Source organism: Phyllostomus hastatus, unplaced genomic scaffold (assembly GCF_019186645.2).
Source record: "Phyllostomus hastatus isolate PE091 unplaced genomic scaffold, TTU_PhHast_1.1 phas_contig_64, whole genome shotgun sequence".
Classification (NCBI taxonomy): domain Eukaryota; kingdom Metazoa; phylum Chordata; class Mammalia; order Chiroptera; family Phyllostomidae; genus Phyllostomus; species Phyllostomus hastatus.
Genome location: NW_025333928.1, coordinates 5678348 through 5697714, shown reverse-complemented (window position 1 = coordinate 5697714; position 19367 = coordinate 5678348). Strand labels below are relative to the sequence as shown.

The 19367-nt window shown below is 36.0% G+C and overlaps 1 protein-coding gene across 9 annotated transcripts in view; it reads right to left on the bottom strand.

Annotated features, from left to right (window-relative positions):
- TNRC6A (trinucleotide repeat containing adaptor 6A) overlaps positions 1-19367 on the bottom strand; it is a 97457-nt gene that overhangs the window by 37027 nt on the left and 41063 nt on the right. For 8 of the 9 annotated variants that reach the window (XM_045849206.1, XM_045849207.1, XM_045849209.1 and 5 more), the window contains exon 5: positions 6630-7034. The exons of the other annotated variant lie outside the window; for it this stretch is intronic. In XM_045849206.1, coding sequence (XP_045705162.1) covers positions 6630-7034 — 405 coding nt within the window. The remainder of the gene's footprint in view (positions 1-6629; positions 7035-19367) is intronic. 9 annotated transcript variants of the gene reach the window in all.

Genomic DNA, 19367 nt, shown 5'->3' with positions numbered 1-19367 from the left:
AGCTCAAAGGCATCTGAAGCTTCTTTTAAAAAAATTCTAAAGTAAGGCTGAATTCCTGGTCAAGATGGAGGCAGAGGTAGATATACACTTCACCTTCTCACACAACCTTAAGAAGGATCACAAGTAACCTCAAAACAAAAAACACCCAGAACTGCCAGAAAAATCACACTGTATGGAAGTCTGACAACAAAGGATTTAAAGAAATATTCATTCAGATGGGTAAGAGGAATGGAAACGGAAAGCCAGGGCAGAGAGGACTGGTGTGGCAACAGTGAGGTGGCGGCAGCAAGGCGGTGGTCTCAACAGCCAACAGAATGGGCGGTCCCACATTCACATGTGATAAAATAAAAATTGGGAAGGACACATTGGGAGCAAGCCATCCCAGACCCAGGCCATACTACACAGCCCAAGGTTCCAGTGCCAGGAAATAAAACCTCATAACTTCTGGCTGTAAAAAACAGTGGAGGTTGAGACTGCAGAAGAAACTGCTCATCTCTCAGGAGAATCCATTTTAAGGGCCTACACAGTCCTAAAGTGTACATAAACCACCCACTCTGGGAATCACCACTGGGGCAGCAGCTAGGGGAGCACCAGTTGTATATGGGAGGGGGGTGAAGTGACTGGAAACAGAGCAAGCCTCCAATAGCAAGGCAGTGGCAATGTCCCCTCTCCCAGCCCTCCTCCCACATACAGCCACAAAATGATGGGTTGCCCTGCTCTGGTGAACATCCAAGGCTCCACCCCACACAATTTAACATGTGCACTAAGACAGAGAGTCAAAGCAGCTCTACCTAATACACAGAAACAAACAGAGGCAGGCTGCCAAATTGAGGAGACAAAGAAATATGGCTCAAATGAAAGAAGAGAACAAAACCCCAGAAAACAACTAAGTGAAACAGAGATAGCCAACCTATCAGATGCAGAGTTCAAAACACTAGTAAGGATGCTTCAAGATCTCACTGAGTATGGCAAAAGTTTAAGGGGAGAAATGAAAGCTGTACTAAGTAAAATAAAGAAAAATCCGCAGGGAACTAATAGTGAAGGGAAGGAAGCTGGGGCTCAAATCTATTTGGAACATAAGGAATAAATAAACAATCAACCAAAACAGAATGAAGAAACAAGAATTAAAAAAAAAAAAAAAAAGAGGAGGAGAGATTAGGAAGCCTCTGGGGCATCTCCAAAACCACCAACATATGAATCATTGGGATGCCAGAAGAAGAAGAGGAAGAACAAGAAATTGAAAATTTGAAAAATAATGAAAGAAAGCTTCCCTAATTTGGTGAAGGAAATAGACATACAAGTCCAGGAAGCACAGAGAGTCCCAAACAAGTTGGACACAGAGGACCACACCAAGACACATCATAATTAAAATGCCAAAGGTTAAAGATAAAGAGAGAATCTTAAAAGCAGCAAGAAAAAGCTGAGTTACCTACAAGGGAGTTCCCATAAGACTATCAGCAGATTACTCAAAAAAAACTTTGCAGGCTAGAAGGGACTGGCAAAAAGTGGTATTCAAAGTGATGAAACACAAGGACCTACATCCAAGATTACTCTATCCAGCAAAACTGTAATTTAGAATGGAAGGGCAGATAAAGTGCTTCCCAGAAAAGGTAAAGCTAATCAATAAAATAAGCTTAAAAAAAGTTTAAAAGCAAGAAAGGCTATAAATAGTAGTATGAAAAACACCCACATACTGATCACCTCAAGAAATATACTATTAATTATAGTATAAAACTGTAGCGTAACCCTTCTGATTACATCTCCTTCTTTCCCCACTGGGTAACTGAATGGTAACTTCTCAAAATGCGCTATTTTAACTCATCCCTAAGCAATACATAATGTTGTTTTGCATGTTTTATATTTTCTACAAATGATACCATACTGTAAACAAAAAGATATTCTTGGAACAATCAGTGGAACTGTGAGCACAAACTACGTATTAGCAGGTATTGTTAAGTTATACCCCCTTTTGAGTGATCACAGTACCATGGTTGTATTGGAGACTGTCCTTATTAATATTACCTGTGGAAGTACTGAAGGTGAAGAAAAATAAATGTTTGTATATGTGTGCAAATGTATTGGCCTGGTGAAAAGGTTGGTTTGCTTTTTTCCATAAGATGGCTCTAGTAGCACTTAGATGTCCTTAACTTTATTTGAAACAATTTTGTTAGATTATACTGTGAGAGCCGTCATATCAGCATGCATTTAAAAACATTTATCAAAATTGGTAAATTTTTGTGCAGCCATTTTAATATTGAAGAGGAAAAAACCACACAACTTTTTTGGCATAATTTACTTTATTATTTCAAGAAAGGTAAAAATGTACCTGAAACACAAAAAAATATTCATGCAGTGTATGGAGAAGGTGCCCTGACTGATCGAACGTGTCAAAAGTGGTTTGGAAAGTTTCGTGCTAGAGATTTCTCACTAGATGATGCTCTATGGTCAGGTACAGCACCTGAGGTTGATAGCCATCAAATTGAGACATTGAGAACGATCAACATTATACCATGTGGGAGATAGCCAACATACCAAAAATATCCAAGTGAATAGTTACTGTCAAAAATGAAAAAAAAAAAAAATGTATCTTTTATTCTACAGAAAATACCACATGGATTTTTGACCAACCGTCACATTGAAAATGCTGCACCTATTCTTTCATCTTCAATATTAAAATGGCTGCACAAAAATTCACCAATTTTGGTAATTTTTTTAAATGCACACTGATATGACAGTCATCACCATACAATCTAACAAAATTGTATTGAATGACATTAAAGACAACTAAGCACTACTAGAGCCATCGTACAGAAAAAATGCAACAGCTCTTTTGGCCAAGCCAATATGATGAAGGAAGGGCAATGTGCATGCAAAACAAGATGGGTAAGTATTAATAACCAATTGATTTGGGTTGGATGGTAGTTGCTGTCCTATTTATTTAATGTGTCTATTTATTTATAATTGGATATAAAATGTGCATTGGAACCATTTGGCCCAATACATTTGGCCTAGAACAATATTGTTGCCAGCCCTGTTAAACATTAGTCTCTTCCAAATTTTAGTGTTATTTGTGCAGTAGCAGGGCCTGATACCTTATGGATCTAAAGAATCAACTGCAAGAGGATGTGGGACATTGACTAAAATCATCACTAAGTGTTTGAACTCAGCCTGCAGACTTGTCTGGTTTGACCAACATGGGGTTCTAAAAAACCTTAACACACAAATGTGAAGGTATCTTAGGCAGGGTACAAAATCAATACATCTACCCCTGTTCCCATCACTCCTTTTCATCTTTTACTTCACTTACCTGCCAGCCCATGAAAGCATTTTAGTTTGTGACCTCTGGTTTCTAAAGTACCCAATCTTATGTAGGTACTATCCTTACTTCCTGGCTGCACTGAATAAATGAGGAATGTACTATAACGGGAAAAGGGAGACACATCCAGCATTCCTCATTATTACCACAAAAACTTTAAATACATTTCTATGTATGTATTGTATATATTAATTCAAATGTCAAGTCTATGCCATTAACAAGCTCTATTCAGGAATCAAAAAGCCAAATGTAAATACAAATAGAGAAAAATAAAAACAGATCTGTCCCCACAGTTTAAACTGCATGTAGTTCACAACAACAGAATTCTATGTCTCTGGACTATTGCTCATGCTGTTGATGCTGGGCACAACCCTGTTCCTCAATGACCACCAGGCTAATCTCTTAATCTGTGAGGTGAAGGTAATTTCTCTAATCTGCAAAATGAGGATTAAAGGCATTTATACAGTAAGTGGGTCATAGTAAGCACCCCATAAGAGTTAGTCACTATATTGTTGTATTAACCGTTCAGGAGCTGAGAAAGATGAACTGTTTAAGAAGTCTTCCCTGATTCACAGACACCCAGTGGTTATTCTGTGGCTAAAGTTTCTATTATCATTCCTAGTAGGATCTATGAAGAAATTTTAATGCAAATATGCGACATAGGCTGGTACGTAGAAATTCATAAATGTTTAAAAAAAAAGACAAAAGGACAAATCTGGTTCTTCTGCATAATACATTCCTTCAGCATCTATACTCTAGTTGTTTGAGGACTTAATTATAGACCTCAGACTGCTGCACTCTCCTGACTTCCATCTTACCCTCCACATTAATGCTGTTCTCCCTCATAATGTCCTTTTAGAACAGGTGGAATATTTTTTCCTTCTCAGACTTTTTTGAAGACTTCTTTTATGCCCACACCTTAGGCCTTCTTGTCATCTGACTGTACACCTGTAACACTTAAGGATTTTTGGACCTATATTCATTTTTGAGAAATAAGATTCTTACACTCCTGTTGTTTTCCATTTCAAAAATGGCTTTGGTCTTTCATTTCCCAAGTTGAAAAGCATATTCAACATATATAATTTCTAAATTTACCACCCACTTCCCTGTTTAATTAAAATACCTCCATTGCTTAGCTTATAGTGGGCACTCAAGCATTTGTTGTATGATAACCTCTTCTAAGGGTTTTAGCTGCATATTTTATTATGCAGTATTCAATACAACTGCTTCAATCTGACTTCCCAGATGAACTTCAAACCACATTATTAGTTGTTTGGCATAAGATGGATTATGTCTAAAGCAGACTTATTCCTGAAAAGTGGAGGTTCTCTGTACAACTTTCAGGAAATCATTCAGTGCCAAAATGTTCAGCATTAAGCCATCTGCTTGAACATGTCACATAATTTAATCCCCAAATCATCCATATAGGTTGGGTACTACTGTCCACACTTTACAGATTAGGAAAGAGGCTCAGGTAAATTGAGCTATTTGGCCAAACTCAATTAGTAATACGTGCCTGGAGGGGAGGGAGAATTAAATCAGGATAATAATCCAGGTCTTTATCCTTTTGAATAATAACATGCTGTTCTAATTACCTATGCTAGAAAAAGCACATTTCTGTTCTTCTTTACGTATCACATCCAGTATGATGCTACAGCACAGCAAGGTTGCTATGAGCATAGCTCTGGAGTCAGACACATTTTGATGTAAGTCCAGGCTCTACCAGTTATTAGCTATGAAATATCACAATATGTACAGAGTAGCTCCTGCTTAATATAGAGAGCGTAGAGGTAGAAAGTAAGTAACTCTACCTGGGCTTTCTAACTCTACCTGAGTTAGAATGGGCTGCTTGGAGGAGAATCAGACACATTGAGCTAGGATTTAAAAACCAGGTCCATTTGGCTCCAGAGATTTTATTCATTACCAGTATACTAGTGTTTTCATGTGAAGAAACCTTAATTCTCCTCAATTCTCTATCTGGCTTGTGATAAAAGCTTCAAAATATTGGGTTGGCCAAGATGTCTGTTATGTTTTTTCTATACGATGGCTCTAGTAGTGCTTATGCTTACTTGTCTTTAACTTCATTTGAAACAATTCTGTTAGATTGTATTATGATAGCTGTCATATCAGTGCACACTTAAAAGAAACTTATTCAAACTGGTGAATTTTTCTGCAGCCATTTTAATACTGAAGATGGAAGAAAATACAATATTTTCAGTATGCTTTCTTATTTCAAAAAGTTAAAACACTACTGAAACACACACAAAAAGATTTCTGCAATGTTTCTAGAAGATGCTCATCAAATGTGTCAAAAGTGGTTTAGTTTCTAGCCCTGGCTGGTGTAGCTCAGTGGATTGAGCACGGGCTGCGAACCAAAGTGTCGCAAGTTCGATTCCCAGTCAGGGTACATGCCTGGGTTGTAGGCCATGACCTCCAGCAACCACACATTGATGTTTCTCTCTCTCTCTCTCTTTCTCCCTCCCTTCCCTCTCTAAAAATAAATAAATAAAATCTTAAAAAAAAAAGTGGTTTAGTTTCTTGGCACTACTGACATTTTGCATTTTGGCCAAAAAAATTCTTTGCTGTGGGGCTGTCTTATGAACTAAAGATGTTTAGCAGCAGCCCTGGCCTCCACCCACCAGAAGCCAATAGTGGGAGATAGTAGACATACACAAAATATGCAAATCAATGAAGTTACTGGTGAAAATGTGTCCTTTACAGAAAAAATATGATGGACTTTTTGGCCAATCCAATATTTTGCTAAAGAATGGACAAACCAGCCAACCGTCAGAACCTATTAGAACATGTCAAAACACACTGGGCTCTGAGAAAATTGTAATCACATACTAGATGTACTTTCTGCCTCACAATCATTACTGAACTGAGAAAAGCCATTCTGAGGCAACAACTGAATGTATATGTTGACTGAATATAATTTTCTTGACTAGTAATCTTTTTATGGGTGATCTGTGCAAGTTATTTCATGTCGGTGCCTCAGTTTCCTCTATGAAATGTAGAGACAAGAACATCTTACACCCCACAGAGTTGTTCAATTTTAGCTATAAGCTGCTTATTAAAATAGGTGGAACCTGGAGAGAGCGAGTGATTAAAATGATCATTTTAAATGTAGGATGGGCAGTGACCTTACAAGCAACGTTTCAAGACTCCCTATTCATAACTTCCTGCGCAGATTCTTATTTTTTAATCCAGATACTAATGAATACACATATATCACCCCAAAGCCATGGATTTATAAACCTGCTACACCGCTAGTGACAACAGCTCAAGTCTCATAAGAAATGCCTTCTCTCACCTGACTGGTTTATGCTGTTCTGCACCTCTCCGTTATTTTGTGGCTGTTGATTTGTTAAAGCACTGCTTTCTGACTGGCTGCTTAACACTTTAACTGCAGATCCCAGGTTTGCTGCTATGACAGGAAAATGCTGACCCCTCTTTAGAAGCTGTTTATGTTCCTGGTGGCGAAATCGTGGTGGTACTTCACGAGGATACCGAGGCAAGGCCTGTGGTGGCTGCGGCTGCGGCTGCTGTAGCTGTGGCTGCTGTGGCTGCTGTGGCTGCTGCTGTGGTGGCTGCGGCTGCTGCTGACTGTTGGCTGTGGCTCGCTTGGCATTATTATTAGTGCTGGTTGCTGTGGAAGTGCCGTTATTAGAGTTGGCAGGCTGAGGCTGGCTTACACTGGGCTTTATCTGTTCTGGCACTGATCCCAACAAAAGAAAAGGGGTGGAAAAGATTAGCCAGTAAAGTGTACCTCCATAGTTAGCTATCAAGTAAAAAGGCACTAAGAAAAACAATCCTAAAGGAAAAGAATTTTAAGTGTGTGGGGACACCCTCATTTATAGGCTCCTGTTTTCCTAGGAGAGATCATTGCCAAGAGTGAATTTGCCTTCTGCTAACTCCCTATCCAGTGAGGTCATGGAGACCACCAGCATACCAGGGCTTACGTGACAACTCACGTTCACCATCCCTATCCTATATTATTCCCTTACCAGAGAACAAGCACTGATTATACAACTATGGAAATCACAGTAACTAAAGAACAAATGTGGCAAATCAAGTTTTGGTAATCCTAAAATAATCCTCAATTCCCTGGTAACTGTTCTTAATCTGCCTCATTTTTAATGTATTTGGTCCCTATTTTTCATCTTTGAAAGACAACACAACACAAAAACCAGAGCAGAAAACAATCTGTCAGAAAAAAAGACAAAGTTAACAATGTTTTGTTGTTAAAATGTAAAATCTGAATAAAAAAACTGAGAGCAGGGAAGTAAATAAAAAGATAACAGAATGAAATTGAGGAGATGGATCAAAATTGGAGAAATAAATCTCAGAAACAGCTACTTTCGTATGAACAACCAGAAATTACAGATAGCAAGGGAATGTTTGAATTCCCAAAAGAGATTAAATAAGTAAATAAACTGATAGAAATGCCTTAAATCAGTTAAGATATACCCAATTTCTAAAACTACAGAGAGGTAAGCAGGTTTATCTGAATTTCTGGTACCATGTGGACCCAGGTTTCCAGCCCAGGTTTGCCTTTCCTAAGCTTTGTGTCTTTGGGCAAGTTGTATAAATCTAACTGAGCCTGTAGTCTCCTCTGTGAATGGGGTAACACTAAGCAGAGCTGTCCTAAGGTAAAAACAGATCAATGTTCACAGAGCAGCAAACACAATGCTATATAGATAGTGGCTATTTTTTAAATGAGTAGCACAATACCACCTTAAACTTCTGTAGCACATTAATGTTTCTAAGAAAGTTTGACTTCTTTTCACAGATGCCATTGTTACTTTCTCCTTGTCTATACAGTACAGTCTTATTCTAGTACTCAGCATAATATAAACACTCAGTAAACAGAAGCTATTACTGTGGCCCAAATAAAAAAAGTGTTTATTAAATGCTTACAATGTATATGACACTGTGATGAAGTGTTGATCACCTGTGTGATTTCTAATAGTCACACAAGTTGCACTTAACACACCCTCAGTTCTACAGAGTCCTCTCATTAAACAGTCTAGCCCCACTACTATTTCCTTTCTCTGAACTGATGGATTTAGATTATATCATTAATACTAATCATTTTTAACATATGATTTTAGATTCTTAATTTTGTATTGTAACTTTGATTTTTCTAGAGCAACACAAGCAAATTGTAGTTCAGGAAAAATGACAATGAAATTTACATTCTATCTATTTCTCAGAATCCTTTCCATTCTTTTTTGAGGCAACTGAAAAGTCATTTTCATTAGTCATTTGAGCCAAGTACATTCTAGGTCTAATACCATTATGTATGAAAATTTTGTCTCCTGGGAAATTTAATGCTCCCAGAATGCAGCAATAACGTATATTCCTTTGTCATGAGGAAAACAGGGCATCAGATATTTCCAAAGCACCTCTAACAGCGACCCCCCCAAAAAAACCCAAACCAAAACGAAACAAAAAATCTCCAAAGAAAACAAAACTTTAACTCAGTTCTTACATGCTTAGTACTGAGCTCAGCATGATACCTGGCACTTGAATACACCTTAAAGTGGTAAAGCTGCCCGCTGCTGAAGAACAGCCTTGTCTGATACTTTATTAAAAGAAAATGATAGTGACAGTACTTTAATTCCCACACAAGATGTTATTTGTGTGAGATAGTAACAGAATAATGTTCTTTAAAGCATTCAAGGAATCAGAAGATGACTATACAGTCATCTACATGAAATACTGAATGACCTACATGAAGACATTTATGAGAACACTAACACTACATCAAAAGTGACTAGAAATTCAAAAGCAGGATTTATATGCCACCCAGCAACCCACTCTTACTTCAAACAACTGCATTATCAGGAAAGTGCCACAAGGAAAGTGCCACAAGGAAAATAAGGCTGAGACAGGTACTCATTTCTGGAGCCTGAAAACTTTGCTAAAATCAGTAAAAAAACATTAAGATAATGTACTAATTAATAAATGAAAGTAAATAATCTGAACTAAAAACTCAGGTGTAAACATGGGACGCTGTAGCAGAAAGTAAAGAAGCTAACATAACAGTGCATGCAGGTGGAAGGCAAGGGTGGAATTGCTGACTAACAAATATAAATAAATACTATATAATATTGGCCATTCTGCAATGTAGTTAATTTAGGTTAGTTATATCAATAAATACCCAAACCATTGGAAGAAGAAAAAAAAATATGAAAACTTGATCCATTCAATGGATACAGAAAATGCAATAAAAATTATTCCAAAATTGTGGTTAATATGTGCCACAAGATGAGATACTGAACATAAATCTCAAAACATCTTAAGCACAATAAATGTTCATGAATTAAACTCACTTGTTTATAAAAGCTCTTAAACTGGGTTAGGAAAAGAGAAATCAAATTTAAGGACCATACTTTGCAAAAACTGCTCCTGAAACAAAACAATACAGGAAAATTGGGGCAGGGGGAGGGGGGGCCGGGAATATAGAGACAGACACCAACAAGAAATGCTAATAAAATTTAAAGAAAGCAGTAGATTTTAAAAACAAGGAAAAAAGTATTTTAAAGGATAAGATATAGTCATATTCATAAAAGAAACCAATTAAAAAGACAAACAGTTAAGAACCTTTATATACCAAATCTTAGACTGAAAACATGTAGAACCAAATGGAGAACAAAAGAGAAAACCTGAAAAAAAGCAAACAATATACTCTGATAACAAATACAACACCTTTTTAATAAGTACCCATGAAATGGTCATTAAAAATATAGTCTTTCTAAAGAGAGCATCCACCAATTGCAAAAAGTAGAAATACAAATATTTCTGGTCATAATCCAATCACACTAGAAACAACAAAACTAGCAAGTAAAATTGCTTTGAATTTTGAGCTGAGTAAATACATGCCAAAATGTCAGGGTTATCAAGAAAATAATAGTCAAAACAATATACATAATAAATTTTAAGATATGGCTAAGAGAAAAATTTATAGCTTTAATTATTTTCAGGAAACAAGATTGAATATAATGCATCCAACTCAAGTTAAAAACAAACCCAAGAAGCAGAAAGGAATTAATAAAGATAAAAGTAGAAATAAATGACTTTAAAAGTGAATCAATAAATCCAAGGCATGATTCTATGAAAAAATAACAAACTACTAGTTAACCTAATTTTAAAAAATTTAAAATGGAAAAAAGAGATAATTTTCTAAAAAAATATTTCTTCAGGCTCAACTCTATAAATAATTTGTAAATCCAGAGGGAATTATTTAACACTGATCCCAGAAGAGGAAGGAAAAACACACAGATTAATTAGCACAGAAGAAATTTATAAAACCACCAATCAGGAATAGATAGTTTCAATGATCAACACAACCCATACATTCTTTTTTCTTACTAGTGTATTTTTAAGAAACACCATAAGATGGAACACTGACACTGTTACCAATAAGTCAGACAAAATTTTAGTGTTCCCAAATTATGGGGGTGGGGGGGTGGGGGGGGGAGAATAGAAATAGTACTAGGAATTTTAAAAAGACAATTTCAAATGCAGAGATCTTGGAAAGAAAATACAATGTACAATCTATGTCAATAAAACAAAGCCCAGATACACTGAACAGTGTTCTGTGACATGGCTGGGGAAACCTTTTTCGTAAAGAGCCTGATAGTAAACATTTTGGGCTTTGTAGGTCATACAGTCTGTGATGCAACCACTCAACTCTGCTGTTGTAGCACAAAAAACAGCTATAGACAACATGTAAAGGAATGGATATGACTGTGTTCCAATAAAACTTCATATGAAAAAACAGGCAGTGGACTAGATAGATTTGGCCTTCTTTAGGCTGTAGTTTTCTAGCCTCTGCTCTATAAAATATAATTTACCAAAGTGAGCTCACAGGAGTAGAAGATCCTATAGTAAAATAACAGCAGAAGACACTGAAAAAGTTCTCCAAGACTTACCTCTCTAAAAAGCACCAGGCCCAGATGACTATATAGAGTATGAATATAAAATCCTTAAGAAACAAGTAATATAAATTTTACATAAACTGTTCCAGAACAAAGTAAAGATCAAAACACTGGATGGATTCAAATCTTGGCTCTGTAACTTACTAGTTGCATGACCATGGGCAAGGTACCTAAACTGCTCTGTATCTTTGCCCCCTCACCTATAAAACTGGGGGTGGGGATAATTAGTACTTACACCATGTAGGGTTGCTGTGAGGTTTTAACAAGATAATTGATATAAAGCCCTAAGAATGGTACCTAACACAGTCAGTGCTTAATAAATGTCAGTGATTACTATTACCATCTAGGTTAAGGAAAGAAGAGGAAACAAGGATGACCTCCAAGTTGCTGGCCTAGAATCTGGACAGACAGTGGTACTATTTACCAAGATATGAAACAGAAAACAAAAATTAAGTTTGAGAAGTATGTGAGAGACAATCAGTTTAGTTTTTAATGTTAGGTTTATTGTTATTGAGAACAACAAAGATCTTTTATGTGGCTTACATCTATAGATATTTACCATACCAGAAATTTTAACAGAAACTTCAAAGTATTTATTTCATTTAAAAATAAACCCTTTACATATTAAAATAAATGCATTAAAAATAACTATTTCCTAAAACAAGAAGTTACTGAGAAGCTTGCACTGTTTTACATTTTGCAATCTCTCTTTTTCAATCTTCAACTGAGGATACGTTTCTTGATTTTACAGAGCAAGGTAGGGAAAGAGAAACATTGATGTGAGAGAGAAACACTGATTGGATGCCTTCCATACACACTACAACCAGGGATTGAACCTGCCATTGAGGTATGTGCCCTGCCTGACTAGGAATCAAGCCAGCAACATTTTTTGGTGTATGGGATGATGCTTCAACCAACTGAGCCACCCAGGAAGGTCTGTATTTTTGCAGTCTCTTTAACATCTAGCTTAACAAAAGGCAGATGGATTTCCACACTTCCTTCTGCATCCAGTTTATTGTGATATCCATATATCACAAGCCTCTAGAAAACTCCACTATACACTGATGAAAGAATAAGAGTGAACAGAATAGCTTTCCTATTATGAAAATAATTTTAACCATGTAGATCTCAGGAAAGTTTAAAGCAGCCTCTCAGGCGGTCTCAAAACTGAAAAACATGCTATAGGATACCATGTATACAATGCAATTAAATAGACAGTGCTAGAGTTCAGTAAAAATGTGAACTAAAAGTATGGGTTTAGGATTCAGCATATAGGTGGAAAAGAAGTTATTAGGTTGGGCAAAAAGTCTGTTACATTTTTCCCCGTACGATGGCTCTAGTAGTGCTTAGTTGTCTTTAACTTCATTCAAAACAATTTTGTTAGATTGTATTGTGACACCTGTTACATCAACGTGCATTTAAAATGAATTGGTGAATTTTTGTGCAGCCATGTTAATACTGGAGATGGAAGAAGATACGCAACATTTTCAGCGTATTATGCTTTATTATTTCAAGAAAGGTAAAAGCGCAACTGAAACACAAAGATTTATGCAGTGTATAAAGAAGGTGCTGCAACTGATCGAACATGTCAAAAGTGGTTTGTGAAGTTTCTTGGTACTACTGACATTTTTTGCCAAATAATTCTTTGCTGTGGGGCTGTCTTATGCATTGGAAGATGTTGAGCAGCACCCCTGGCCTCTACCCACTAGAAGCCAATGGCAGGAGATGGCTGACATACTCAAAATATCCAAATCAACAAAGTTATTGGTGAAAATGAAAAATGTGTCTTTTATTTTACAGAAAAAACATAATGGACTTTTTGGCCAACCACATTACAGAAGAAGAAGAAATGACAAGACCTAAAGAACAGGTTTGTGTAATGAACAGAAGAAAAGAAATAAAGGCAAGAATACGCTACAATTGCCAGAGGGGTAGGAAAGAAGTTATTTATTTTGGTACATAGCCTTGTTACTCAAGCAGAGATATCTTCCTCCAATTTTCTCTATCCCACTAAATCTAGTCAGTCAACAGGTCCAGTAGATACCTCCTTGAGATAATTCAAATGCATACTTCTATCTCCGATGGCACTGCTGTGATTTATGCCCGGAACAATTTACCCTTGCAAAAACCCAAGTGGTCTCCCTGGCTTATGGCTTGATTCCCACCAACTACTCCCTCCCCACCACACACACACTTTCACTTTTTCCCATCATCTACCATCTCTCAGCCCCAAGTTATCTATATAATTAAAAGTGCTTTCAGAATTACTCTACAGTCCATGGCTGCTACCTACCACTTTTCCAGATTCATATCCAGCTACATTCATCACTACACTTCCTTCTCTTCCACACCAAACACATGCAATTCTCTAAAAGGTTATCATGCTCTTTTCGTAATATTCCCTTTTGCCTAAAATGCCCCGATATCTTCCTTGCAAATCTTATCATCCGGCTTTCCTAGGAAACAACTAATCACCCACCTCCCAGATTCAGCTACTCTTACAAGCATTTTATGATCTTCAATTCTCATAAAATTCTCATGCATCCTTAAACTGCATACCCTTCTAGCTCCTAAATGCTGGTTTCATGTTTCTCCCCTCCCCCTTTATTGTAGGAATTTCCAATCCTAAGCACAGCAAATGCTGCAGAACTTTTGGATGAATGAAAAAGGTAAGAATATATGAGGTGACTGAATCCAAAGAACAACAAAGAATGATATTGAGGGTGAAACACTGTAGAACACTGACAATCAAGAATAAGTGTGAGTGAGGAAGATGTTAGAAGTAGAAAGGGTAAGGCAATAATGGTAGGTGGATGTATGCTGAATAACAAATCTCTGCTCTAAAATAAGCCAGTCAAGAGAAAACAAGTTCAGTCAATGTGATCATTAATGTGAAAAGATACCCTAAATAGCCACAACACTGTACTGTCTGTAATATCAGATGAATATTTTGCAGGAATTTCATTCAGCTATTATATAATATATAAAGATCCAATAAAATCTTTTCTATTACATGTTTCTTGCTCTACTGTGATTTAACTTGTCTTTTGTAGAGTTTAAAGGAGGTAAGCAAATGTTATTCTTACATAAGAACATTATAAGATTTGCCTCAGTACCTTTTATTTTTATTTAGAAAAAATTCCTACTTTCTCAAATGAGATTAGGCATAATCAATAAGAAAAAGGCAAAATTTCTACACTGTCAAATAATTAGGTCAAGCACCAAATATTCAACATTTAAAAATGTCTTTATTAATTGTTCAAGTGCTATTTTTAAAAACAAGTGTCATCTATAAGTAGTCTATAAAATCTTTATTATTGGGAATTATTTTATGCTCTTAGCCACCAAAAAATAAATTGGAAGTTAACATGTAACAAACTAGTATATTTAAATTTTAACTGTTAATCAGGCCATACCACATATATTATTTATCTTTCTTCTCTAGTGTTGATATTTCTATAATGTACTTATAACCTCTTTAAGCCTAAACTTTCAAATCAATTATTTTAGCTACTGCACTAAAATAAGGTAGTTTTCCATAATATTTCCTTTAAAGAATCTACCTCAGGTCAGAAGAGGAGCAAACAAGAACGGGTAAAGTCAATTTTTCCGGCTTTTCTGAGGAGTAGAAGCAGCATTATCACACTGGCACACAGATTTTTAAAAGGCACAAACCTGATGAAAACTTTAAAATACAATAGAAAATTCTCTATGCCAAGAAATTCCAAAGAAAGGTGTTTCCAACTTTGGTTGCTTTCCCACTCTGTGGCTCTCATTAAAAAATGGAGAAAAGGCAGTGTCATTTTATTGCTATCAAGTACTGCTTGCCAACTTGCCTGTATTTGAGGCCTAATAACTTACTTGAATTTTGTCTCCTTATATTTTAAGGAAGGCAGGAGGCAGAAGGAAGCCAGCTGGCTGAACAATGTAAAAAGCAGTTCTATTCGATTAAAATTAGCTTATAAATAAAATTTATTTTAAATAGGACCAAACATTATACCATTATAAAAATCCTCTCCTTACTCATCAATAGCATACTGGATGGTTTATAATACATTGTACTTCCCCTGTATACTCTTCATTCCCTGCCCTGTACTAACTTCAATGATTTCTAGTATGCTGAAGGGCACAGAGGGGAAAGTCTGGCTTTCAAGTTGATACATACAGATGCAGCACTAGAATTTCTGTCGTGGATAAATGGTTGAAGTTTTAAGTGCCACTAGTCAACCTGAAAAATACTGAAATGCTTGCCAATCCATTAACTTCTGCTAATCTTTAGGAAGTAGACTGAACTAAATATCTGTTTGAAAACATAAAAAATAAGACTTAAAAACCAATAGAAAATATAAGAAACTATAAATCAACCTTCCATATCCTTGGGTTCCACATCCATGGAGTCAAACAAATTATGTTGCTGATGTGTTAGCAACATTAACAATTAGGCCTATGATAGCTGAGTCTGTACTAAACTTTTTTTGGTCATTATTCCCTAAAAAATAGAGTAAAACAACGGTTTACACAGCACTTACATAGTATTAGGCATTACAAGTTATCTAGATATGATTTAAAGTCTATAAGAGGGCTCTTTTCCTTCCTGGCTACTCAAAGATTGGCTACCATTGTAAACAACACATTCGCCATCCAGACCAGCAAGTTCATGACCAACCAACTACTTCCGCAGAAACAGTCACTAACATCCTTCACAGATAGGCTATACCTAAGATAGAAATTTGGGGAAAACTTGCAAAATGTTCAAGATCACACCAGATGTCATCTTTGTATTTGGAATCAAAACCCATTTTGAGGTGGCCAGACAACTGGCTTTTGGGATGAGCTGTGATTCCTTGGATGATACAAAGGAACCAAAACATGGCCAATATTAGAAGAAAAACACCTTAGGAAAATAGTGAAAGAAACACCAGAACAGAATGAAGAAAGGGGGACTGGAAAGGTCCATGCTGGTGCTGACAAAAAGAAGGAGTAAAGATTCTTCAGTGACTTTACCCGTCATGGTTGTGCAGATTTCTCATGAAAGGGTTAATAAACTAAAAACTTTTATGTGAAAAAAATAAAACAAAGTATATGGAAGGATGCATGTAGATTACATGCACACACTGTGCCATTTTATCTAAGAGACTTAAGCATCTGTGAACTTGAGTATCTGAGAGGGTCCTGGAACCAATCCCCAAGTACACTGAGAAATGACTGTCTTTCTATTTTATACATGTACAAGCAAATCTTAACATTTCTGTTAAAAAGTTCCAAAGTATGGAAAAACACCAAATAGCAAGACATCACAAATAATCACTTCAAAATTAGGAATCAAATTTAAAATAAGTATTAAGTTGAATTTATTTAATTTTAACTCACTTCACAAATCCTAGAGAAATGCTCTCCTACTCAAACATCTTCACCTGAAATTCCCAACATAGAGAAACAGTCAATTTGTCTCATATAACCCTCCAGGTTTACATCATTGAGTGAGTTATTTCCTTGAGCTTCATTAATGAAATTCAGGATGAAACCAATTAATAAATTCTACTCTTCAGCAAAATATCTGAGTGAGGAATATCTGTTCTAAAGTACAGAACTTTAAGAGCTGGAGGATACTGTGTAATATTCACAATAGTTAACCTGCCCATCAAATACTGTCCAAACATGTGAGATTCAGACATGTGGGATAATGAAAGAATTTTCAGGCAGAGGCACATGCTTTAAAAGAAAAAAGAAAAAAAAAAAAGACTGCCCTTAAGTCTCTGTTTCATAACTTTCAATTTTAGAAATGACCCCCAAATTTCCGTCTGATTTATTTAATCAGACAGAACTGTTATGGGCACTTATTAACAAAATACATTCTACAATCTCATAGATTTAATAAATCAGAATCTGTATTTTTTTTAAAACAAGTATATCATGTGGTTCTCATGTCTGAGTAGACTTGGAAAACTCTTCTACTAGATTCTGTGGTATCATGGAGAGAGCTCCTGATAAGACCTAACAATCAACTATAAGTTTGTAACAGGACAAAAAAAAGTCCCAAACTTTTAAAAATTAAAAAAAAAGTTTTAGGAAGGGTCACAAAAGTTACCCAATAAAGGAACTGTCATAGATCACTAAAGATACAAGTTATTTAACAAATACACATGGTTATTTCTTAATAGAAAAAGTCCCAAATATTTAGAAATAAAATTTAGCTAAATTAAATACTTAATACTATAAAATGCTTAAATTTTTAAGTTTTAGAAATCAGGAAAAAATTCTTCTAAACCTGGAAAAAATGGTAGGGTTTTAAGAGTTGAAAAAATTAAGTTTGACCAAATAAAATTATGCAGTATATTTTATTTATTTTTTAAAAGATTTATTTATTTTTAGAGAAAGGGGAAGGGAAGGAGAAAGACAGGGAGAGAAACATCAGTATGTAGTTGCCTCTCATGTGCTCCCCACTGGGGACCTGGCTCGTAACCCAGGCACGTGCCCCGACTGGTAATCAAATCAGTGATCCTCTGATGCGCAGGCCAACACTCAATCCACTGGGCCACACCAGCCAGGCCCAGTATATTTTATTTTTTTTTCAAGGGCAGTATATGTGGTTATTTCAAAGTAAAAGGCAAACTGAAAAATACTTGTTCTTTGGAACAAGTTAAAGGGATGCATTCTCTACCTTCCACTGCCCAGCTATTTTCCCTAACTAAAGGAAATGAGGGACTGTTTTGGTTAAGGGTGCTAAGCCTAACACAGGGAAGCATTCAACAGTCACTAGAGTTCAGGAGTGGAGTTCAAATTAAGATTACAACATTTAATTCTGCTTTACTTCTTCTGAACATATTTTTGCATCTTCTGTGCAGGTACTCCTTATGATGTCTTGTACTGGGCAAAAGTTAGATGTTTCTACCTGGTATCTCATCCTTAGAACAACTTCAAGCATATAATATAGACCATAGTTTAAAAATATTTGCACCATATACATCAGATGGAATGCTAATGAGCTGCTTATACAAGAAACTCATAAAACTGGTAACAAGAACTCTAGGCCCAAGACATAAATGGGTAAAGAACAAGAATGGGTAATTCAAAAAAGGAAAAAAGTATAAATAACTAAACATATAATATTCCATTTTACCAATATATAAACAGATATAAATCAAAGCAACAGGATACCACTTTGGGCCTACCAAAATCATAAAGATGATATATCCTATTCTCATGGTGTCATACTCCTTGCACTATGACAGAGACACTGCACTGTGATTCACCCATGCTAGAATGGGTTCTGCTTTCATGAGAGGAAAAGGCAAATCATTGTCTGGATGAGGAGAAACTCTGAAATAACTGGGAAAACTGCTAGTATGTTGTTTCAAGGGGATGAAAGGTTGCTAGGAGACTGTGAATCATAGTGGTAGAAATTAAAATGTACCAAGTATCAGTTCAATGTCAGACAATATAACTAATATCTCTTTATCCTCATCATGATTCCAAAAATTTGAAATATTATTTCCATTTTACAGATGGGGCAGCTAAGGCTCAGAACAAGACTACCCATGATCAAACATCTAGTAAATGGCAGAGCTGAATGTAACACCAAACCTGACCATCAACCCAATGTTCCTTCTAGTAAAAATTAAGTTTCATCTTACTTATAACAGCAAAATTAAACTCTTCAATAGGGGAATGACTATACATCTTAGTCACTTAGTATCTGTGAGATTAGATCTATCACATACTTAGCATCTACTACCCTCTGGGTCCTGTGATTTATGTTCTGTGTTATTTCATTCCCATAACTCTAACAGCCCAGATTATCTCCTTTTAACAAAGTCAAAGTGAGGCTAAGAGGTTAAGGAATTTGCCCAAGTCATAGAAATAAGAACTACAAAGACAATATTCAAATTCAAGTCTGACTCAGAAACCTGGGCTTTTAACTACTAGGCTAAATTTGTGCTAAAATTCCAGGATTATCTTTAGTATATAATTCAATGTTTTTTGCTTCTGGCCAAATGCTGCCTTTGAGTACAGTAATCCCCTTCTCCCCTCCATCTTATCTGCAGTTTTGCTTTCAGTGGTTTCAGTTGCCTGCAATCACCCATAGTCCTAATAATATTAAATGG